The following is a 25,768-nucleotide window of genomic DNA, read 5'->3' on the forward strand; positions in this document are numbered from 1 at the left end:
GTGTCAGAATGACATAAGTGTTCCATTAGATCGGAACTCTCTTCCTAAACCTTTTTGCTTTTCTATCTCTCGGTCTGATAACCCAGCAAGGGCTAACCAAACAACTCTCATTTGAGATAATGGTGGGGTCAACCTGCTGAAAACGGGTTGTTGAGAATTAAATATGCATTGTGCATCGAAGTGAAGAGTTGCCAGCTGTTTTGATGTATTTAATGTTTGACATTTGATGATGTATTCAATCACATGACATTGCTTATGAGGGATGATTATAAATGATCATGTGACCTTTGCCCACTATTTGCAAATGTCGCAATGTTTAATTTTCACTGCCAAATAAAATAGTGAACTTTTTGTTTTATAGTGAGGTGAATAACATGTTGTAAATCAAACAGAGTACAGGACATTTAATTTTTAAAAAACTGCTTGTGATTTTTTTTTAAGGATAGCAACTGTGATGAGTAAACTGCAATGATTCAACAAAAATATTGATGTAAACCTATAAAACTGTTGCACAATTTCATAACTTTTTACAATAAAATTATAAACAATTGTATAGAAAAGCCGAATTCAATGCAGGCTCCCACATCCCTCCATAGGAACTCAGTTTCAAAGTCGATTGATATGGTATTTGGTGTCACCAAAGAGACGTATGACACAGTAGGAGACACGAACTTCCCCCTCTCTCATTCGTGCTTTTATCACTGTCTTTCCTTCATCAGCTTTGCTCCCTTTATCACTCAATATTCAGTTGCAGCATGTACTTAATCCACTAGCTCCTTTGATTTACAATACCAGTTACATCCACAAAAAAGGTGTCTGCTGTCAGAGCAGCCATCTTTTTTTATATAAGCCATGGGATATAGGCTCTCCTGGTTTTGTCCCCTTAATTTTTTTTACTAATTTCTTAGAGGTAACGATAATTATTTAAGTTTCTTATGGGAGTGCAATCAAAACTTTGTGCTGCTGCAGTCCAAGATGTCGATTAGGGTGTGCTAGAATTTTTCTTTGACCAGCACTGACAAGCTGAGTTGAATGGCTGCCAATTGTATCATAAATTTCTATGGTAGTAGAATCTTGTTGCCCTCCCTGCTCTAGATAGACTGTACATTTATTGGCTTCATCTCTTTGATTAAAGGAAGCTGGTCATTTGTTTTAATTGGTAACTTCAATGAACTTGAAATCTGTGACACGTCATGGAGTCATACACCTTTGATACAGATCCTTTAGCCCATTTTGTCCATGCTGACCATCAAGTAACCATTTTATTAATCCAGTTAAGTAGCACTTTGTCCATAGTTTTCCACAAGCAATTTGAGTGCTTGTCTAAACTCATGAAATGTTGTGAGAGTACCTGCCTCCACCATCCCTTCAGGCAGTGTATTCCAGATCCCAACCCCCTCTGGATTGGGGGGGAAAAAATTCTTCCTCTGCTCCTTTCTAATCTCTTTTCTCTTGCTCTCTACCTATACCCTCCAGTTTTCAACACGTGTGCTATGGGGAAAAGATACCTACTATCTACCCAACCTATGTCCTTCATAATTTTGTATAGCTCAATTAGGTTTCCCCTCTGCCTTCTCCACCCCAAGGAAAATAAACCCGCGTATCCAATCCCACCTCGTGACTGAAACATTCCATCCTCAGCAATATCCTGGTCAATCTCTTCAGCACCCTTTCCACTACTATCACACCCTTCCTATAGTGTGACAACCAGAACTACACAGCCCTCAAGCTGTGGCCTAACCTGTTTTATAAGGTTCTACCATAACCTCCCTGCTCTTATATTCTGTGCCCTGGTTAATGAAGGAAGTGTGCTACCTTCACCACCTTCTCGACCTGTGCTGCTATCTTCAGGGATCTTGGACTTGTATACTAAGGACCCATTATTCCTCAATACTTGTGAGGGGCCCTGCCATTCATTGTGTATGTTCTACGCTTACCAGTCCTCCCAAAGTGCATCACCTTGCACTTGTCAGGATTAAATTCTATCTGCCGTTGTTCTGCCCATTTAACAAATTAATCACTATTGTGCTGTAGCCTAAGACTATCCTCACTGTCAACAAATTTACAAATTTTTATGACTCCAAATGAAGCCAATAAATGTAGAATTTGTTTGTGGACATCTCCTTGTTCTGGAGACAAATAGGACCTCAGTCCTTCCTTCAGATTCTCCTTGCAGAATGGAGTCTCAGCACCACCACACGTGGCTCCTGAGGCAGCTAAGATAAATGTAAGATTATCATCTGTCTCCTATTTGCAAACCCAGGGTCAATGCATGGCCTGAAGCTTTCACACACCTCCAAAAGACTCCACCCCATCCAGATGTAGACCACATTGTGTGTAGTTCCTCCACTCTTTCTCTCAACATTTGTACATTTCTGCAGACACTCAATTTTTGATCTGGGTGAATGTTGCAGCATAAGTGTGAGGTGTAGGCCATGTCTGTGCTATGAACAGCAACCGTGAGAGCACCTAGCACCTGCTCCTGAGGGTGGAAAAAAATGCATATGAATCCAGAAGGAGGATCACTGTTTACAGTTCAGTTTGCGTATTGAATGCCGGGGGGAGGGTAAGAAGGGAAGGAACAGATTATGTTAAGTGCTAATTTACTGGTAATGGTATCCTGATGACGACACACTGTCGTGAGTTATTTATATGCTGAGGGTTTTGTGTTGCTCTTCAGAGAATTTCCCCACGTTGCCTTGCAATAGTAACTGTTATCAAAATAATTCAACAGTACGTTACCTTGCCTACTATTTCTGCTGTTGGTGCTTTGTAGTATTTTTATAACTCTATTAAAATTGACTATTTCCCACTAGTTGTATTAAAAGAATTTCACTATTCAGTGATGAGGTACAGAATGTTGTTGTACTGGCAAAGAGCATTGGGGGGTGGGTGGGAGGGGAGGGGGCGAAGAAAATGATGCAAGGGTTTATATGCCTTTTGTGACCCCCAGATTTTGTAAAGTAATTGGAGCTAATGAAACACTGGAAATGTAACCATTGTGGTAATGTGGATACTTTGGCAGCCAGTTTCTGCATAGCTGCCTCACATCTACAGCAATGACTAGATATTCTATTTCAGTGATCATGATTGAGGGCAAATATTGATTAATTCAGGTAGCACTTCTCTTCTGAATAATGCTGTTGGATCTTTTTTGATCTGAAATGGGACCTTGGTTTAACATCTTTTTCACACAGGATCACCTCCCAATATGCAGCATTCTGATGAGTGCTAAACTGGACTGTTGGTCTAGATTTTTGGAATGAAACTTGGGGATACTGATTGGGAATTGAATTTGAGATCTTACGATCAATGAGATTCGGCCTGCTTTTGCATTGAACAGTTAGATTTGGACAAATTAAGTATGTGTTCAGAAGATAATTGCCTAGAAATTTGGATTGTTGGCTTTAAGGTGGAAATTTATTTTGCACTAGCACTTTTTTTTTCTTGATGAGAAACTCCCCAAAAGCCTATCAACTGTAGTGTAGCAGGTGAACCTTGCTTTCAGTGAGATTTTCAACCTTGCTGGTCTATAAGATGGTAGTTCTTTACTTGTAAACTGTTGGCCCTTTAAAACTGTGCTATCTAAAGAGTCAGCATTCAGACCTCACTTTTTGTTTTCACTCGGGTCTGTGATTTCCTTCGACCTCAGATACAAGCTTACATCTGTCCAGTCTGCTTTGCCTGTGTAAGCTCAGGTCACTGCCATTCCATCGGACTATCTTACTATCCTCTGGATCGTTCCAAACTGCTGCAACTGATCTTTGCCACATCCCACATTTTGCTGCTCATTGTTTGCCCAAACTCCATACAGTGTTAAACAGATCTTTCTGTGGCAGGATGGGTGGGGGGGGGAGGGGAGGGGGATTGGGGCAGAATGACAGGTTGGAATTGCTTCCAAAGGTCACTCTCATGAAACATTTTATTACATTAACTGCAAGTAACATGATTCTGATATTTTCAGTCAAGCTCATGAAGACTCAAATTCTAAAGTTTATTGACGGCCTAGTTTATATTCAGATTGCCTCCTAACAGAAATGCCAATAATAGCGGTCTCATTAAAAATGGGTGTTTTATAGTTTGACAACGTATTTGCTTGAAATATTTTTTTTAAAGCATTACCAGTCCCCAAGACTCAATAATTCAGTGATTTTGATCCTATCATTATAATTTTAAAGTGTTTACAAGTTTAAAAAAAAATTAGGTGCTCCTTTGCAATAGAACCATACAGCACAATAGAGGCCCTTTGGCCCACCATGTTGTGCCAACCTTCAAACCACACCTAAGACTATCTAACCCCTTCCTCCCACATATCCCTCTATCTTAAATTCCTCCATATGCTTATCTAACAACCTCTTGAACTTGACCAATGTATCAGCCTCCACCACCACCCCAGGCAGTGCATTCCATGCACCAACCACTCTCTGGTTGGAAAAACCTCCCTCTGACATCTCCCTTGAACTTCCCACCCATCACTTTAAAGCCACGCCCTCTTGTATTGAGCATTGGTGCCCTGGGAAAGAGGCGCTGGCTGTCTACTCTATCTATTCCTCTCAATATGTTGTATACCTCTATCAAGTCTCTCCTCATCCTCCTCCTCTCCAATGAGTAAAGCCCTAGCTCCTTTAGTCTCTCCTCATAATGCATACTCTCTAATCCAGGCAGCATCCTGGTAAATCTCCTCTGCACCCTCTCCAACGCCTCCACATCCTTCCTGTAATGAGGCGACCAGAACTGGACATAGTACTCTAAGTGTGGCCTAACCAGAGTTTTGTACAGCTGCATCATTACTTCGAGGGTCTTAAACTCGATCCCATGACTTATGAAAGCTAATATCCCATAAGCTTTCTTAACTACCCTATCCACCTGTGAGGCAACTTTCAGTGATCTGTGGATATAAACCCCCAGATCTCTCTGCTCCTCCACACTGCCCAGAATCCTGCCATTAACCTTGTACTCCACCTTGGAGTTTGTCCTTCCAAGGTGTACCACCTCACACTTCTCCAGATTGAACTCCATCTGCCACTTGTCAGCCCAGCTCTGCATCCTATCAATATCCCTCTGTAAGTTTCGACAGCCCTCCACACTATCCACAACACCACTGATCTTTATGTCATCTGCAAACTTGCTAACCCACCCTTCTACCCCCTCATCCAAGTCATTAATAAATATCACAAAAAGTAGAGGTCCCAGAACCGATCCCTGTGGGACAGCACTAGCCACAGCCCTCCAATCCGAATGCACTCCCTTCACCACAACCCTCTCCTTTCTACAGGCAAGCTAATTCTGAATCCACACAGCCAAGCCTCCTTGGATCCCTTGGCCTCTGACCTTCTGAAGAAGCCTACCATGTGGAACCTTGTCAAACGCCTTACTAAAATCCATGTAGATCACATCTACTACACTACCCTCATCAATCTTCCTGGTCACCTCCTCAAAGAACCCTATCAGGCTTTGGTTAAAATTAAACAATGCCTACTTAATAACCATTTAAAAATGGTTATTAAGTTGACATTGTTTAATTTTAATTTTTAAAAATTACTCCAATTTTTTTTCCTCTTGTTGCCTCTCCAAATTGTATTTAGCCACTTTCTATGTCCATTCTTAATAAGCACCTAAGTCTTCATTTCAGATGAAATTAATTTCTTTCATGGAAAATTATTCCACACACTTGCAATTATGTTGGCGGATGGTGGGTGGGGATGCTGGAGGGGTCCTTACTCTTGTACTCCATATCTCTGTTATAAAGCCCAGGACTGTGAATACTGCTTTAACTGTTTTGCTCTGCCACTTTAAACAATTTTGCAGATCTCTCCTGTTTCTGCTATCTTGACATGGTCCAGCAAGTTTACATTAGGTTAACAGATGAATTAGAGACCACCAAATATGCATAGCTGTGATATTGGGGTTTAACCAACTGTAATAGTACAACTTACCCAAAGTGAAATGGGAATAAATCTCCTGTTGATAGATCAGTAGAGTTGCCTGACAATCTGGCCATTACTGCCATATCAGATGCTCTGGAGTAAGCAGGAAATAAATGTTTAGCTAACTGTATGTTGTGCATCTGTGCCCCATCCTCAAGGAGCAAAGACTTCAACTAATTTTCTTTCATCCCTCAGGAACAGACATGGAGATTTGCTAGTACTGCAGGCTGCTTGTGCACAAAGTTCAGGCATTAAGGCAATGTGCAGGTCCCTGACAACTCTTTGCATTCTCTGCTCGGAGGACTTGACTTGGCTTTAGCCCTGGAATCCTCTTGTGCAAAGAACATACCTTCTGTTAGGCACTCTTCTTCACTAATGTGTACAGGTCCCTCTGTTCCCTGAGAGCACTCTTCCACCTCCCTCGTCCACTCATCCATTCATTTAATGGCAACACTTCTGTGTAGTTAGCTGCGGGAGTGTTGGTTGTATTGCAGTTTGTTCCTCCAAGAGCTGGCTGTAGAGATCCCATCCATCAGGATAAATGCTGGAGATCAGGAGAGATTCATGTGCTGAAATTTGCATTTTGTTTCAATGCGGCATTAAAAACTGACAATGGCATTCTGCAAACCTTGCAGTTGACTTTCTGTATCTTTGATGTGACTTTACATCAGTGTTAGCATCAGCCACAATACTTTTTGAAATGCCACTGAGATAGAATAGCAATTTCTGGGCCAATGTTGTTGATGATTTCATGATAGCAGTGTTGAGTCACTTTTTGACACTTTCACTGAAGGCTCTTTCTTTGCTCTCTCTTCTGCATGGTTCTTAAATACAAAGACAAATAAAAACACAATATTGCTGGAAAAGCTCAGCAAATGAGTCAGCAGCTTGGGGAGAGAGAAAGTTATTCTGTCAGGTTGATGACTTTACATCAGAGCTTTCTGATGTCGACCTGACGTTTTAGTTCTTTCTTCACAGATGCTGCCTGACGAGCCAAATTCTATTCATATCTTGCCTGCAATTAACTTTAAGAACTATGACTGTACTGAACGTGTAGGAAAATAACTTTGTAGCTTCTTCAATTTTTTCTCTGACGAGGGAGATTTCTCATGGGCAATCTATGCCAACTTTTTGGTGATAGGAAATTTAAGTTAATATATCTATTTGAGTGAAAAGGAGATTGAATAATCAGCTAAGATCCTTTGGTCAGAGTTTTCAGCAGCTCTAATGAGGAATTGTGCTTGAAATTTTGAACACTTTTTCGGCTGCTGATTTCTACTTTCTGTTAACATCTTGTGTTATGAAAGCAATAAATCCTTAGCTGTGGAATTGTTTCCTTTCATGAAAAAAGGTTGTTAGAAGTGTTATTATCTTATGTATTTGATTTTGTTTTAACTCTCTTAAATAACATTATCCATCTTTCATTATTAACAGCACTGCAAAATACAGCTTGGTAACATTCCTGCCTCGCTTCTTGTATGAACAGATCAGAAGAGCTGCAAATGCTTTCTTTCTCTTTATAGCATTATTACAAGTAAGTTTAACTTGGACATATTTGGGTGAGATTCCACTGTAATTTAAACTACTTCTACTGGTATTTTCTCACTCGTTGTGCTTTTACTTTTGTATTAATGATTAGAACAAGTGATAAAATGATGGCCATGTGGTAACTTTCCATTTATGATTACTTTTATGTTGTCATTTATTGTTTTATCCAAGCATTTTACTGCACTTCTCTGGGTTATAAATTGCCTCCACAAGGGTCAGCTTAGCGAATTTTCAGGATTCTTCCCCGACTCATTCCCACCCCTGCTCCGGTCACCATGCACCCCTCTGCAGTAGCCCAAAGGTTGAGGCAAATAATGGGATATCCCATCTGCTGTCTACTTGAGATCAACTGATGCAATGAAGAGTGGATTTTCCAATACTCAAAGAAGGAATAAAAGTTGAGGTTAATTTATTAACTACAGTACTTGAGTGTACTGATTAGTCTAATTGATTTTTCATTTTCCTTTTTCAATAAAAGAAACTTTTGAAATCATATTTATAGAAAAAGGTTGGGGGCATAGCAGGGGGAGTTCAATGTGAAAGTTTAACTCTGTTCTGATCAGAAGTGAAGCTTAAATGGTGAGATGTGGAATGTCTCTTCTAATTTCTGTTTGTATTTCCTGATCAATAATGGATGGGACTTCACCTTGATTTATATTTGAGTGCTGATTTCTTGCATAAGCTCCTATCATTTAATTTATCAACTTATGGCAAAGTATCACAATAACCTAATTCTTAACAAATCGGAAAAAGCCATTTCAAGGCAGTAAATAAAAGCTAGCTCTCAACCTTATTATTGTAGCTTTGAATTATTACCTTTTATTATTATGTTCAGCAGAATTTTGTTTTTGGCCATTGAGGCATCTGTTAAAGCTGTAGTCTGTCTTCTAATGAGTTTAAGGATGATTTGTTGAAGTGCCTTTGCCAGTCAGTTTCTTAGCAAAGAATATATGGAACAACACGAAAAACAAGCATCATTATGCCCTGTCCATTAAGATTTCTGAACATACCTGGTAAGAATAAGTGCTAATTTTTATTTTGCCCCCGACATGCTTCTTTTCCAACCACATTTCTTTCAACACTGTTATTTTAAAATCCATAGAAGTTTGATATATCCACCTGGTTAGTTGTCTCAAGTTATTTAAGTCAGAATTTTTAGTGGAGAAAATATTGTTTGGATGACTATCCCATGATGTCCACCAAAACTTAAGTTGGACCCCCTCAGATCGAGTGTTGCATAATTGATGAATAATGTTACAGTTTTAAGCATAGTGTTTCTGTCAAGGTTTGTAATCATGAGATGTTCCTTCCTGGCTTAAGTTAAAATTTAATTCTAAATGTCACAACAGATATATCAACCTTTTCAATGATAAACATATTTTAAGTAAGCGACACCCCTGTCCCCCATTGTTGATTAATGTGTAGCAATGAGTTCACTGCTTTAAACTAATTTGTCAGTCTTCATAACCCCAGATTCGGGAAAACTAGGTAATTTATAATTTCACAATGTCCAACATAGCTGCATCATGGATTTTAATATTAATGAGTCACCTTTTGCTTGCCTTTGGTATTCCTTCAATCTGTTTAAATGTTACAATTATGTTTTTCCTTTTCTGGGAGAGATTTTGGTAGGTATGTTTATTCCTTCAGTTATATAATTAAGCAAGCCCTAACGAGTATTACTCATCCAACATTACTTTTTTTATTTTGTTGAAGTGTCATTTTCTTATATCCCAATGCAGCTTTTTTTTTGAAAAAGATTACATTTGTTCCCAGGAAAGGGCATTTCTTGCAAAACAAGCCATCTGTGTACCTGTGGTTTTGGCAAGTGGGTGGTGAACCACTTGTTCACACCATAGTCTGCCTGGTAAAGGTATTTCCACAGTTCTGACAGAAAGGGACTTGAATTATTTTAGGTCAGCCATGATGAAAGTTGGTGTACGATCATAAAAAAGGAGGAACGGGAGAAAGTCGTCTGCTCTACCATTCAGTATGAACATGGCTACTTCACCACTTCAACTTTCCCAAATTCTTAGTTTTTCTTTGTCAAAAAATCTATAATTCTGATTCTGGAATATACTTGCTCAGATGCTACAAATTCCAAAGATTGACCATTCGAGTAAAGATATTTCTCCTCATTTTAGTGTTTTGACTGACCTGACCCAAGTCAATGGCCAAGATATTCTATCAAGTGGAAACAGCTTTTCATCGTTTACCCTGTCAAACCTGCTTAGAACTTAATGCATTGCCATGTACACATCATTCTTTTGAACTCCAGAGAATATAGACACACTTTATTGTCTTTCTGGATATGTCAACTTTTTCATCCTCTAATTGATTAGTGAACTTCTGCACCCCTCTGATCCCAGTATGTCTTTAAGCAGGAGACTAAAACTGTAACTAGCCTGCCAGGTGTGATCCTACCAAGCCTGCATAGAATATAATAGCACCAAAACCACCTCATTCTTTTATGTCAATCCTCTCGCAGTAAAGGCTAAAATATTTTCTTTCCTAGTTGCTTACTATTGCTGTGCTTTAACTTTGTGACTAAAATATAATGATTAGCCTTTATGCCCTTCTGTATACTAATGTTTACAGCTCTGCTGCCTTTATCTTATAGAAAAGAAATAAGCTCTTCTATTTTTCCACCCAAAGCAGAAGACTTGATTATATTCCCACGGTCAGATTTCATCTGCTGCCACCTTGTATATTATTTAGATGAAGTTCCAAAGATTAAATTCCACCTAAGGGAGCGAAAGGAAAAGCATTGTCCTGACTGGGAAATTGCTAAGTGGTAGGAGAAAGAGAATGAATAAATTGAAAGGATGTGACTTGTGACACCCTGTAAGACACTTACATTGGGGCTTCAAATCTGTCGCATGTTGCAATGCAGGCAAACATGAAAACATCTACATTGGACCTAAAAAAAAAGAAAAATAGCAGAATTTTATAACAAGTGAGAAGCGAGAAACCATAGAGATGTAAAGGCATTTGGGGGTTATTGAATATTTTCTCCAACTGTCCACATTTTAAAGAGCCTAATGGAATGCTTGCCTTGATGTCTTAGATAACAGGAGTACTAAGGATAGAAAAAAAATGCTGGAAAAATTCAGCAGGTCAGACTGCATCTGTGACAGGAGAAACAGAGTTAATGTTTCAGGTTGAAGACCCTTTGTTAGTCATCTGACAAAGGGTCTTTGACCTGAAACTTTAACTCTGTTTCTCTTGTCACTGATGCAGCCTGATGGGCTGGGTACTTTTAGCATTTACTGTTTTTATTTTAGATTTGCATTTTAAAAAAATGTTTAACTAGTAATCAGAGTTAGATCACACCTGGAGGAATGAGAGCAATTCTGGGTACCAGACAGTTGGAAAGTTGCATTTAGTCTTGGGAGTATTGTAAAGATTTACCAGAATGATATCTGGTTTCCAAGGGTTTGTTATAACGAGATTATCCATAGATTATGCAACCTCTGGTTACACTCCTTGGTTAAAAGGTGATCAAAGCAATAAAGGAGAACTGGTAGAGTGGATAGAGTAAACCTATTGCTGCTGCTTAGGAAGTCTAGAATTGGTAGGCAAAGTGTAAAAATTAGAGCTTAGACCCTTTGGCGTGAAGTAAGGAAACAATTTTTGATGGTGTTAAAAGTTAGGAATTCTTCAGCAAATGGTAATTAATGCTAGAATAATTGTTGATTTTTAAAATTAGTTTCATAATTTTTGTCAATTAAAGCATATGGAATGCAGATGGCTACAAGGAGTTAGATTTAGCCATTATATAATCGAATGGTGGAAGCCTGGACCCATTGTATTCTAATTTAACCTTGCCAGATCATTTTGTGCTCCTCTCTGCTTATTCAGCCATCATTTGTATTGTTAGCAAATGTGGAAATTTTACGCTTGGTTCCCTTTGTCTAGGTCATTGATATGGATTAAAAATAGCTGAGGCTAAAACACCACAGCCAAGGAGAGTGACTAGACCAACCAATTAAGTCATATTCTCATTATTGTTTATATTGTTTGTTCTTTTCCTAAGTAGTTTATAAAATATTTATAAAGTAATGAATAAAATATTTTAAAGCCAAGAATTCTTTGTTTTAGCAAATTCCAGATGTGTCTCCCACAGGAAGGTATACAACTCTGATGCCACTTATCTTCATCCTCACAGTTGCTGCCATCAAAGAAATTATTGAAGATTATGTAAGTACATTAGCCATTTCACATTTGTTAATGTAAGACATATTAATAACTACCAGATTTTTTTTTGAACACTGAAAGGAATTCCATATTTGAGAGGTCTGGAATCCACTAATGTGTGATTTTTGAGTCTGCTTATCTTAATTATATTACTGCACAAAAATAATGTTGCTGCTGTTCAAGTTAAGGAAAATGAATGAATCTTAGTGGTAGCTTCTTCAGTTGTATAGTAAGTATGACTTGCATGATTTCTCATGAATTGTAATGCAATTTAAAAATCCGGTGTTTCTTGTTAGAATATGAATATTACAGAAGCTGTACTTGAGCTATGTAATACTAATGAAGATCTTGTATATTGATTTAGAATATGAACATGTTGTCCACTAATTTTATCATGAGCAATACTATAAAAGCCAAAGCAAAACTAGAAAAATGGATTCTGAATGTCGAGTTAATGATTTTAAGTAACAACTGCGAAAGGCTTAGTGTTCTTGTATTCTTTGCTGTCTCTGATTGTCAAAGATAATAGACAAAATGCTGTAACGGTTCTCTTTTATCATTATGCAGTGGGATGGAGGTTAAAAATAGAATATGAAGATAATGGAAAATGGTCCTGAAAGCTACCAGTGTGTTAAGATTATATTGTTCATACATAAATCACTATTAGAAAGTCTAGGGATTAAGCCACAAATAATAATGAAAGGGTACAATGATAGAAATTTAGCTTAAACCTAAATGAGACTGGGGATGATATGCTGCTGACTGTAAAAAATTTTTCAGAAGGTCTAAAGGGGGAATAAGAAAATAAGGTTAATTAAGAATCTGATTATGGCAATGGAAGCAAGGTTTTTATTGAATAAAATTGAAAGTAAAGGAAAATTCACTAGATCTTCATTCGAAGAACTGAAAGAGCTTGAAGAGCAAATAGTGGACACACTAAATATAACTCTTCATAAATCTTTGGACAAGCAAATTGTGCTTACTGTGCAGCTCCAATGATCATTTATTATTGGAAGACAAGATTGGAAAGATTATGAGAAGGAAAGTGGAATCTGAATTTTAGATTGTGGTACACTGCCAAAAACATGCTTGGTCTATTTTTCGATTGGAAATAAGAAGATTATGGATAATCTGATAAATTTTAAAACTGAGAGATTTTTGAGAGAATAAAAGAGCAATTTGCAATGATGAAACAACTGAAGGTGATTGGGCAGAGGACAACAGCCATTTGCTTGGCGGGAAACTTCCTCTGGTCCTCTCCAACCGGGGGCCTCCTTGCTTCTTAGTCTAAACCTATGCCCTCTAGTTTTAGATGCCTCTTCTATGGGGAAAGGATTCCTACAATCTACCCTATTTAAGCCCTTCATAATTTTGTATACCTTTCTCAGGTCTCCACTTGGGTTTCTCTGCTTCACGGAAAACAAACCCAACCTATCCAGTTTCTTCTCATAACTGAAATGGTTCTTCCAGGGGAATATCCTGGTAAATCTCCTCTTTACCACCTCTAGTGCAATCACATGCTTCCTATAGTGTGACGGCCAGAACTGCACACAATATTCCATCTGTGGCCCAATATGTTGATAAGTTTAATAGTGATCTCCAAGCAGGCGACCCCTGTGTTACAGCTGTTTAGGTAGTGAAAAATTCACCTTTATCACTGATTCACAAATCACTACCCAAAGATTTGAGATATGGAATAAAATTTCTACTTGCAGAATTTGTTCCTGTTTAAAAAAAAAAGGTAAATCAATATAACACATTTTTTTTGCAACTCGTGTTTCTTGACACTTGCGCAGCTGATGCAGCTTTGCATTATAGAAAATCATGGTACAGACCATTTTCTAAGAGAACAACCCCCCATAATGTGGGGGTTGCCTGTACTATTATATTCCAAGTCTGTTCCCCTAATAATCCCCTGTTACTACTGCATTTTTTCCTTTCTCCTCTCACTTGCAAGGCCTTCTGTGCCATCATGCTATTGACAGCTTGCACATCCTCCCTGCAGTCTCCACCTTTTTAGATAAGGGTAAGGGCTGAGGCTCCTCCAGAATTACTGTCTGGATCCTTCTAACTGCCTCAATCTTTCTACCTGCCTCTTTTGTAGACAGACCATTCTGCTGAAAAGCTTTGCAAGGATGTTGCCAGGACTGGAGGATTGAGTTATATGGAGAGGCTGGATAGGCCAGGACTTTTTTTTCCCTGGAGCAAAGGAAGCTGAGGGGTGACCTTATGGAAGCTTATGAAATCATGAGTGGCAGAGATGATGTGGATTGTCCACGTCTTTTTCATAGCATATGGGAAATCTAAAACTGGAGGGCATAGGTTTAAGGTGAGAGTGGAAAAATTTAAAAGGGACCTGAAGGGCATTTTTTTCCCCCACACAGAGGGTGGTGTGTATATGGAATGAGATGCCAGAGGAAGTGATAGAGGTGGGTACAATTGCAATGTTTAAAAGACATTTGGACAGGTACATAGATCAGAAAGATTTAGAGGGGTGTGGGCCAAATATGGGCAAATGAGACTAGCTCAGGTAGGCACTTGTTTGCTGTGGACTAGTTGGGCCAAAGGACCTGTTTCTCTACTGTATAACTCTGTCTCTAGAACATTAGAGTAATGAATGGGTGGTCAGTTAACTGGTTGATGGAGTCGAACTTCCTGAGTGTTGTGAAATCTGCATTCATCCTTGCAAGTGGAGTGTATTCCATCACACTCCTAACTTGCTCCATGGAAAAGCACTGGAATTGAGGGAATCTTGATTTTTGGTGGCTGCTGCAGAGGTAAATGCTGCAAATCTGGCAAAATTGCTTGGAAAGCCTGGGCTTTGCATTTGTTTTTAAAAGTTTGATACTGAAGAAAAACCAAGTTGAATACAATTTGTAATAATTCTGCTATTTTTACCAACATCACGGGTATCCATGTAATTCTACGTGTAATGAGTTTCCAGTTTTCCAGTCGGCTATGATACCAAAGCACTTTCCTTTAGGAGAAGGAAAACTGAAAAGGAACTCTAATGTAATTTTTAACTGGTTCAAAGCTTAAAAAAAGTAGAATCTATCATCCATACCCCTCTTTACGATGAAGTGATATAAATTCAGTTGGATGATAAGAAATCATAGTTACTGATTAAGGGATGGAGATTAAAAAAAAGGAAGCAGAATAATACAATAAGGATGTGTTCTTAAAAGCATTTCTGATGTTGTACTTGCTGCTATTCTTCAGTATTATTAGCTGTTGCATGCAGTCGACCCCCTGGGTTATGGGTGGGGGTTGCATTCCCAGAAAACCATTCCATAACGCAAGGCCACATCACCCACACATGAGTTAAAGATGGAATTTGTGTGCAAATTTGATTCTAAGAGTGAATTTTATTCTGTAGCACAGATTTTTGGGTAGTGATTTAAGAATTTCATAAGGGTGAATTTTGGATGCGTGAGTTTCTGCTACTCAAACAACCGTATGACAGAGTCGCCTGTATTAGGAAACGTGTTGAGAGATGGGAATTTAAAGCAGGACCTGGTATTTTGCTATGTAGACCTACCATATTGAATGTCCTACCATATTTAGTTTAAATATCTTATCTGGATTTTGCCATTAAAGATAATTGTAATTGTAAAATTGGATTTTAATCTGACTGAGGTTGTTGCATAACCTATTTTGGGGAAAAAAAACATTAATGCTGCCTAAGCACAATTAATGTCTGATGCCATTTGTTTACTGTTGTATAGTTGTGCATCAGGATTCATTAAATTGATTTCTAGATTCATAAGTGACCATAAGGATTGTGCGTAGATTTGTCAATGGTGCTTGATTGATGCCTGCTTAAAATATTATACCTCTTTTGTGGCTTTATTTCTGCTTTCACCAGCTTTTTTTTTGCCACTATTTAAAACTTTTGAGAGAAAATTCATGTTACATAGCTACAGCAATGCAATCAATTGATCATGTCCGTTTTTTTCTCACTTTTCAGTGCCAGAAATATTCTCATATACTCAGCAATTTCAGTCTGCAATCTCTGTCAGTACAGCTACAGAACGATAAATTAGGAAAATCTGTTTTGGCGATAAATGGGAAGTCTTCCTTATTTCTTTTTAAATAGTTAAAGTGGAAGCAGCCATCTCTCAAAGTTCAAAATAAATGACTGGAAGTAGGCTGCATATGGAAACCAAACAAGATTGATGTATTTGAAAAGCCATTAAAGTAATATATACAAATTATGATGGTTACAAATTGAATTTACAAACAGAAATTAGATCGCATTATGAGTAATTGTCCATTAGCATTCTGTGTAATTGTCCTAACTGAACTGTGCACTGCCATCAATATCTCTTTAATAGAATTAACAGAACTTTTTTGTATTCTTTGTAAGAATATTTGAATTCCAACGTTAAGAAACAGCAAACATTAAAGTGTCTTTATTTCAAAAGCAAAATGCTACAGATGCAGGAAATTTAAAGTCAAAACAGAAAATGCTGGAAATACTCAGGTAGTCAAAGAGCTTGCTTGGAAGGAATCAAAGTTAATAATTCAGGTCAGTGACTTGAATAAAAGATCTAGGGTTGGATTCTGCTGACTGCTGCCAGTGGTTCTAGGACTTGCAGATTTGGAGGGCTAAATCTGTTTGTCCACTATGCTGCTGGACTACCTATGGAGCCATTTATTTTTTGGACCAATATTGGAGATCCCATCTATTTCAATGGAGTAGTTGGGCTAAGATTTAGGAGGCGAAAAGGATTTTTTTTTCAAAACAACTGTTTGAAGTGTTTTAATGTGGTTTTAGTTGACTTTATTTTTAAACAGTTATTAAAATTAGAGTAATTTTTAAAATCATTTGTTGATTTTTACAATGGGCAATACCCTGAACCCTGGTTTGCTTGCTTTAGGGACAGGGCCATGTGTACTCGTGTCACTGTTCAAATCATGCCATTGAATGCCAGGGTCCAGAGGTCTAGTGAGATTGGCCTTCTACCAGTGGCCCATGTAAGTGGAGGGGACTGCAGGATGAGCTGCTGGGAGAGCCAGATTTGAAGTAATGACCAAATGTTTTCAGTAAACACTGGTAGACTGATTTTAGTTACAATTTCAAATAATGTGCTCCTTAATATTTTGCTATGGTACTTCCATTTATATATACAATAGTAGTTGTATTCTCCTTGTATTGACAATATGTCCGTAGCTTCAAAATTTGTAGTAGAGCATGTCAGACTTCCTGTGTATTAGTAAATGGTTTACCATAATTGAGAGCCATTTGCTAACCCTGGAGATATTATCTCCTGCACAGAAGAGTTACTTGAATAGCTTGCGTCAGATGTGGTCTCATTATTGGAAATGAGTGATTTTATTTTTTTTTAGCACGGATACAGGCCCTGCAGCCCAACGAGTCCATGCCAACTATGGTGCCTACCCATTTAGTCCCAATTTCCTGCATTTGGCCCATATCCCTCCAAGCCCTGCCCCTGCATGTACTGATCCTAATGATACTATTGTATATGCCTCATCCATTTCCTCTGGCAGATTGTTCCATATACTCACCACTATTTGTGTGGGAAAAAATTGCCCCAAAAGTTCCTTAAGTATTTCCTGTCTCACCCTAAACCTATGCCCCTTAGTTTTGGACTCCCCTACCCTGGGAAAAAGACTGTTGCCGTCCACCATATCTATGCTGCTCATGATTTTATAAACTCCTATAAGATCACCCCTCATTCTCCTACACTCCAAGGAATAAAGACCTAGCCTGGCCAACCTCTCCCTATGACTCAGGCCCTTTAGTCCTGGCAACATCCTCATAAATCACTTCTGCACTCCTTCCAGTTTAACTACGTCTTTCCTGTAACATGGCGACCAAAACTGTATACAGTATTCCCAAGTGCGGCCTCACCAATGACTTGTACAACTGCAACATAATGTCCCAACTCCTATGCTGTATGCCCTGACTGATGAAGACCAGTGTGCTAAATGCTTTTTTCAGCACCCTCTATACCTGTGGTGCCACTTTCAACAAACTGTGCACTTGTACTCCTAGGTCCCTCTGTTCTATTACACTACCTAGTGCCCTACTATTCATACTATGCTGAAAGTCCGACGCTGGTTTGACTTTCCAAAATACATCACCTCACACTTACCTGTATTGAAATCTATTTGCCACTCCTTGGCCCACTTCCCTAACTGATCACGATCCCCTTGTAATCTACTATAACCCTCTTCACTATCAACACCACCTAATTTTGTGTCAATCACAAAATTGATGGTCAAGCCTTGTGCATTCACATGCAAATCATTTCTATAAATAACAAATAACAAGGGTCCCGACACTGACCCCTGCGTCACACCACTAGTCACTGGCCCCCATTGCCAGAAACAACCTTCAACCATCAGCCTCTGCTTCCTACCTCCAAGTCAATTTTGAATCCACCTAATTTCCGTGGGACCTAACCTTCCAGACCAGCCTACCATGTGGGACCTTGTCGAAGGCCTTGCTAAGTCCAAATACACAACATCTACTGCCCTACCCTCATCTACCTTGGACATGAGAACGAATACAATACCAAGATAAAAAGTAATCTAAGCTTTCTCACATTTTTGTATGAATTTCAAATTAATCATCAAAAATTTTATATAAATTATCAATCCCTTTAGTGTGGCTCTCTGAGGGCCAGCAGTTGCCAGAACAATGCATAACATTATTTTTTTGCTAAAATTATTGGAAAGAATTAGTTCACTGGATTTACGCATGTAATGGTCTAATCTAATCAAGTGTTTTTTTTAATTCCTTCCCCCCCCCCCCCCCCCAAGTAGTAATGGTTTACTTGTCACAATGGAAAATATACTTGATAGCAAGACAACAATGAAAACTTATATGAAGCATTTAGCTTTGTCAAAGTGGTTTGGATTTCAGTTTTTTACTGAAAAATCAAGATGAAATCCTGATTGCATAGGGTTGGTGAATTATCAGTTTAAGTTTTATGCTCAGTTGAGCACCCAATGCTGTTGAAGTTGTGACATTGAATACTTTGAAACTTGTATTATTGCTGATCATTTTTTTGTTAGTATTTAATATTTTATGGAAGAGATTTGAAAATGTTTTGTATGTCACATTGTGAGTGAAATCTGGCAATATACATTTGTGTTGTGGTTTAAATCAGAGGGAGACTTAAAAATTAGCTTAAATTGAGATTGGCATCAGCAAAATGAAACATCAACTTGTGGAAAATATACAAGTTTGTATATGAATGTGTTTGTAATACCTGTAGCATTTACTTTGTGATGTGGACTGATTTTGAGCTCTTAACTAGTATTTGTGTTCCTCATGTTGAGTATGCTTTAGCCAATAAATGCACTATAATCTAAATTTTAAGAGCTATTTAAATTTTGTAGGCTGACATGGACTATTCATGTAACTAGTTTACACACTTAGTATAAAAAGAACAAGGTACAAAGCTGAGGGCTATCTCCACCTCGGTCTTTGATTTACTATGTAAAATCAAAGTGCTTAGTTTACAGCATATAACTTGGTCACAGTTTATGCATGTGATGGCCCATTGAATGATTAGCCAGCTATGTGCATTCTTTGCATGTGGGTACATTTGTTCATCTTTACCATACCAAAAATGTTTTCAAATGCATCAGAGATTAGTGATGCATTCCCAAGTAACCACTATTCAGTAATATTCAACACAAAAATATTGATTTGTGTAGTAATTAATTGGGATTTGAGAGAGAAAGAGACATTTAATTCTCCATAGTCCTTTTAAAGACTTGAGCAAAGAAAGGGAAGAGATAAGGTAGAGGTGGGATTCAAATATGAAGGATAGTTCCCAACAATGACAGGTGACAGGTTTTGAAATGTTGGTGTGGAAGAAAACTGGTGTACAATATCTCAAGTGTATGAATCTGATTCTACATGAAAATTATCGTGCTAAGGAAATGCTTTGGGCAAATTTGTGGTCATTTTGTTTTGGACACAATGTGCTATTCAATCAGGTATTTCGCTGTGTTATTTTGGAAAAACAACATTAAACCATTGTGGGTAGTTGTAATTCACTGTAGATGCTCGAGATCTGAAATAGAAATGGACAAAAATATGATGAAACACTGAGCAAGTTGGGCAGCATTTGTGGAAAGAAACGTAGTTGACATTTCAGGTGGAAAGCCTCTTGTCAGAACTGGGAATGTAAGAAAACCAGTTGGTTTTAAGTTGCATAGAGGAGTAATGGGACAAATGGAATATCTCTGATGGAGAGAGACCAGGGTTCATGAGGTGGTACTTCTGATTGTGAAGCTGTGTGTGTGTGTGTGTGTGTGTGTGTGTGTGTGTGTATTGGGAGGGGTGGGGTGGTAGTGGGGAGACAGTGTGAGCAGTGTCTGTGGAGAGAAAAAAAAGTTAAGACGATAGATGGGATGAGGTTATAACAGAACTTGCCAGTTCTGATACAAAGGGGGGAAAAAAGTGCGTTCTCTGAAATTGTTGCATTCTATAATGAGTCCCAAAGTCAGTAAGAGATGAGGTGCTGTACCTCAAACTCATGTTGGGTCATGTTTGAACAGTGCAGGAGACGGCCAATCTCCTGCACTGTGATGGCAAATTGAAGTAACAGACAGCTGGAAGCTCAAGGTCACCTCTGTGGACTGAATGTTGTGATCACTGAATGCAGTATGGTAGATTGGAAGAAGTGCACATGGAGGCAAGGGAACAGATAAAAGAGTAGGTATTGCATTTCCTGCAGTAGCAAGAAGAGGAGCAGTTGGTGAAGATGGGAAAGCAATCTCAGGAGTCACAAAGGGAACAGTCTTTAATGCTGAAAGGGGAGGGCTCCCTAAATAGCACAATCACCTTAGCAACCCTGGCCTTACCTTTTCAAAGATATTTCCTTTGTCATAACCACCCCTCGCCCTCCATCTCTTTAACTTGAAACTAACTTGTTTTCTCACTTTCTTCAACCTGAAACATTAACTGTGTTTCTCTTTTCACATAAGCTGCTTGACTTCCTGAAGGTTGACAGCATTTTCTGTTCTTATTCTACAGAATTAGTGATGCACGGTTTATTTCGTACGTAGTCCCATGTCGCAAAGGAGTCTTGGGTTATAATTGATTATATTACTTTTGAAGCATTGAATTCTGTTTGCTTTCTTTTGTTATAGAAAAGACATAAAGCTGATAATAATGTCAACAAGAAGAAAATCAAAGGTAAGTGCTTGAGAAAACAAACACTGGAATCAGAATGCTTGAGGGATACTTTTTTTTTGCATTTTATTGTAAGACCAAAGTTGAAATTGCCATTTTAACAAAAATGGATAATGTAGATCACAAAGATGATCACTGTCAGATTCAGTCAGTTTTGATATCTGACATGAGTGAGTATTTACCAAAAAGTTTTTTTAAATTTAAAGTTCAACTACAAACCATCTAGCATGACGATGAACTGTGAAAGTTTCTGTAATCCATTCCATATGACTTTTTGAGATATCTTTAACAGTTATATTAATATTAAAGTCAATATGAAAATTGCATCTAATGAGTTCTGCAATCTGATGAACAAATATTTTTTGAATGAAACTTTGCATTAGTAACTGTTAAAAGTTCCTGTTGTATGTGATGCCTGGGTGTGCTATCCTGCTCTAAACTATACTTTTAATTAGAAGGATGCTGTCTAATGGAGAATATTTTTGTTTTGGGATTATTACTGAAGTAGACTGTTAGAGAACTCTAGCAATAATTGAACAGTAAATGTGACCGTTGAAATATTTATTGTTCACTGCTGATTTGCCATTTGTTTTGATAATGTAGAAAAATTTTGTTCATGAATTCAGCTAAGGACATGGGACCACTGGGTAAGGATTAAATTGAATGCCCTAATTAAACAAAAAGGGCTTTCAAGAGCTTATGCTGTTAGTTTTGGGACAAAAGAAAATGAGTGCGAATTTATATAGACCTTTGTGTATTGGCAAATTTGTCAAAGTGCATCAAATTCAAGTACAGTCGCTAACATTTATAAAAGAGAATTTTCAGCCATTGGTGAACAATAACTTCCTGTAAATAGTATTGAGATAACCTGTAATCATTGACTGAACTAGCTGACATATCATTCCTAAATACAGTTATTTTCTAAAATAACTGTATTAGGAGCCCAAAGTTTGAATTCTCACTGTGCTAACTTGTAACACTTAGACTTAATTAATCTGATCATTTTTGACCTGGTGGAAAAAACAGTAACTTCAAAACTAGTGTATTCCCAATTGTTCCACTGATGTCCTTTAGCCCTATGTTATTGTGCGTGCATTTAGAGTCATTAAACTAATCTGATTTACAATTGGTATATGTCCTAAGATATTAATACCTTTAAAATGGGTAGAAAACTTTGACCACTGACAATGGAAAGCAGGCAGGGAGGCACCTAATCTGATGAAGTATTAGCACCCAGCCATTCCTCCCACTCTGACCTGATAATGTCAGATTAAAAAGAAATTCTCGTAATAAAGATTATTTTGCAGCTTTGATAGTAAATGAAATGGTGAAAATATTCCTAAAGCCCTAATGGAAATCCATTATTCAGTTTGATTTTTAAGATGTGCTTTAGTTGGATAGTTATCTTGCAGGATTTCATATGAATTGTAATGACATTTGAATGTTTAAATAGATCAAACAAAAAGTAAAGTTCTAAGTTTTCTACCCTAGTTGCTATTATAAAGATTATTTCTTTTTCCAGTTTTAAAAGATGGCAAGTGGGAGACCATTATTTGGCAAGAGGTATGTGATTTAGATACACAAAATGTTCTCAAAGGTTGTTACAGAAATCGGGTATATTTTACTCATTTTAATTTCAACTTTCAGACCTGGCAATTAAATAGTCTCAAAGTTAATACAAAGTATTGTGGCTTTTGTCGTATTCCCACCAATATTTAACACTATTATCTAATATTAGTTGCTATATTGAGAGGAGGTGGGTCTGCTGGTTAGTGATGCATTTGTTCGGTTGTGCAGTAGGAATTATAATTGGATATCAATCAGATTTCCAAAAACTTTGTAATGCTCAATCTAAATGGCGGTTTGAGTCATGAAGTTAGACCAAAGGTCCAGCTTAAGGCTACATTACAAATCAGTAGTGTATAATATAACTTATTTTTCTACTCGTATAATATTCTATCTTGTTTTATTTTGGAGAAATTTTACCAGGATTGTAATAGTTGATCAGTATATTGTCAGCCTGTGCGAAGATTATAGGTAATTTATTACTGCACAGTTTTTGTTGCAAAACTTGAAAAATACTGACATTTCTAACAAAGGATTTATAAGAGAGTCAGTGCAGAAGCTCTGGGTATGATATTCGGCAATTCATTTAAATCTGTTCCTTGGGTAAATCATTATCCAGTGCTTAACAGCAGGCAGGCGGTTGGCTGACAATAAGTTATGTAAAATATAGAGAAAAAGTTGTTGAGTTTAGATTTAAATTGATAACTAACCTTGAAAGATAAATTCCAACATTAAAAACCTGTTCAATGTAAAGGATTAACTTTATTTGCTTGAAGTATTTATAGTGTTATGGCAAGTTAAGTATAGGGATTTTTCTTCAGGGAAATTTTATTTCTGATTCGCTTGCATTTTCAACCTGAATTGAAGGAAAATAGAGGTAAAAGTATCAAGTCTATCATTCAGTATATTTAAGCAGTGTCTGTTATTTAATTCTCGATAATATACACCATTCCCTCTCATGTACTTTTGAGGTGAAAAGAGCATTGTGCAAGTATCATGGGATATGACTTTAAATTAGCAACCATATGAAGCATTTTGGTTCCTTTAAATTGTAGTGAATGAATAAATTATGAGATCTATCCATTTTCAAACTTCATCTATCAAATGAAAAACAAATTAAACTGCAGATGCTTGAATCTGCAACAAAAAGAAGGATGCTGGAAAAACTAGACCAGTCAAGTGGCATCTGTGGAAAGACAGACGAGACTACAGATGTTGGAATCTGAAGGAACCAACAAGATGCTAGAGGAACTCAGCGGGTCATGCAGCATCTATGAGGGGAAATGGACAGTCGACATTTTGGGTTGAGGCCCTTCATCTGAAAGACTTTCTGGAGAAAGGTTAAAATAGATCAGGTGATGAGGAGCATGAGTGCTGACTGTTAGTGAGGTATTTTAAAGAAACAGTGAGAAAGGGACATAATCGTAATGGGAAGCTATGAGAGCAATTTACGTGAAGTTGGAAAATTTAATGCTCATTCCAGAAGGTTGCAAAGTACCTGGATGGAAGATGAGATGTCCTTCTAGTTTACATTGGGTCTCACTATGGCAGTGGAAGAGACTGCAGACAGACAGGTTGGAATGGGAGTGGGATTGAGAGTTAAAGGGGCATACAACTGGAAACTCGGGGTCACCCCTGTGGACTGAAAGCTGGTGCTTCGCAGATTGATCATCCAATCTGGGTTGGTTTCTCCTGTGTGGAGGAGGCCACATTGTAAACACTGTATGTACTGTACTAGACTAGAAGAAGTGCGAGTGAATCACTGCTCTACCTGGAGTGATCACTTGGGTGCCTGGATGATGGGATGGGAAGGGAAGAGGTGAATGGACAGATGTTGTATCTCGGGTTGCATGGGAAGGTGCTGTAGGATGGGGAGTGATGGAAGAGCAGATGAGGGAGTCACAAAGTGAGTTGTCCCTGTGAAATGCAAAAAAGGCAGGAGAGAAGATGTGATTGCTTGTGGGATCATTGTTGGAGCTGGCGGAAATTGTGAAGGATGATATGATGAATGTAAAGGCTGATAAGGTGGTAGGTGAGTATCAGGGGAACTCCATCTTCGTTCAATCCCAGGGAGAGAGGAATGAGAACAGAAGTGAGGGAAATAGAGAAAATGAAGAAAAAGAAGCTCCAGCCACTATGGTAGAGTGGAAGCCACATTTTGGGAAGAAGGAGGACATTTCAGGGGCACCAGAGTGGAAGGCCTCATCATTGAAACAAATGCCACTGATAATCAAATTTGGCATACCTATTTATGTGAAATTTTCATCGTGTCTCCTGGCCTAACTTCAGTGGGGTATTATGAAAATTCCTGGGAAAGCAGCAATGTTTTTTTTAATCCTTCTGCCAGTGGATATTAGAGGTTTTGTTTATTTGGGTTGATGAACTAATGATAGTATTCATTTGCTAACTAAATTGCTAATATAACCATTATTCCTTTTGAGGCTGTGTGAAGAATGAAGGGTGGAGCTAGGTTGTTTGGAGTAAGTGTGCTGGTGTATATGATCACCACATCAGATGGAAGTTGTTATCACCTTGATAAAATGAATTATTTTAGTTTCCTATTCCTTAGTTTTCCCATTGCTTTTGATTTTTAGGCATTTGAAATGAATGCTCTGTACATTTGAAAAGCTCCCTTTGTCATTTGCTCTGAAAATTGCTTCAAATTGAAAAGCCCAAAAACTTGGTGGCTGCTGATGAGAGCCTGTAGCAAAAACTGACAACGCATTTGAAAGCACTGGCTGCATGCACTGTATTCATCGCTTTTCATCTTGCTAGATTGTGATGACTGAGGGCTGAAATAATGTTTGTTTAATATCCAGATGTTTTGTTTCTATTCTTTGACTTTCTACACCTTGGGAACATTTAAAAAATATTAATTGAGAGGATAGGTGCCCCCATGTGAACATTGGAAGTGAATCTGAACTGCTTATTATCATGAATACTATCTTGTTCTAATCCAGGAAAATCAGTGTGAGCCAGCTAAGTATTAAAGTATTATATATTTTTGTGTTTCCTTGTGGTGAGGGAGATCATTTAGCCCATCAAGTCTTTGCCAGCTCTCAGAACAATCCCATCAATCCTGTTTACCTACTTCTCAATTCTCTCACACATGTCCATTAACACTGTCACCCCCCCCCCCCCCCCAATTCTCCCACGATCTACCTACATTAGGGATATTTTGGTTGCCATTTAACCTAACAAACACATCCTTGGGATGTGGGAGGAGACCAGAGCACTGGGGGGGAACACTCATGGTTAGAGGGAGAATGTGCAAACTCTACACAGACAGCACTGGAAGTCAGGATCAAACTCCGGCTGCTGGAGCTGTGAGACTCTGCCACCTCATGTAATT

General features: G+C 38.1%; 1 protein-coding gene across 1 annotated transcript in view; it reads left to right on the forward strand.

The window, feature by feature from the left end:
• Positions 1 to 25,768, forward strand: part of atp8a2 (ATPase phospholipid transporting 8A2) — a 371,705-nt gene that overhangs the window by 96,113 nt on the left and 249,824 nt on the right. The window contains exons 5-8 of the mRNA XM_052026103.1: positions 7,362 to 7,461; positions 11,577 to 11,675; positions 20,808 to 20,853; positions 22,373 to 22,413. Of these exons, the coding sequence (XP_051882063.1) occupies positions 7,362 to 7,461; positions 11,577 to 11,675; positions 20,808 to 20,853; positions 22,373 to 22,413 (286 nt within the window). The remainder of the gene's footprint in view (positions 1 to 7,361; positions 7,462 to 11,576; positions 11,676 to 20,807; positions 20,854 to 22,372; positions 22,414 to 25,768) is intronic.

This window comes from Pristis pectinata, chromosome 11 (assembly GCF_009764475.1).
Source record: "Pristis pectinata isolate sPriPec2 chromosome 11, sPriPec2.1.pri, whole genome shotgun sequence".
NCBI lineage: Eukaryota > Metazoa > Chordata > Chondrichthyes > Rhinopristiformes > Pristidae > Pristis > Pristis pectinata.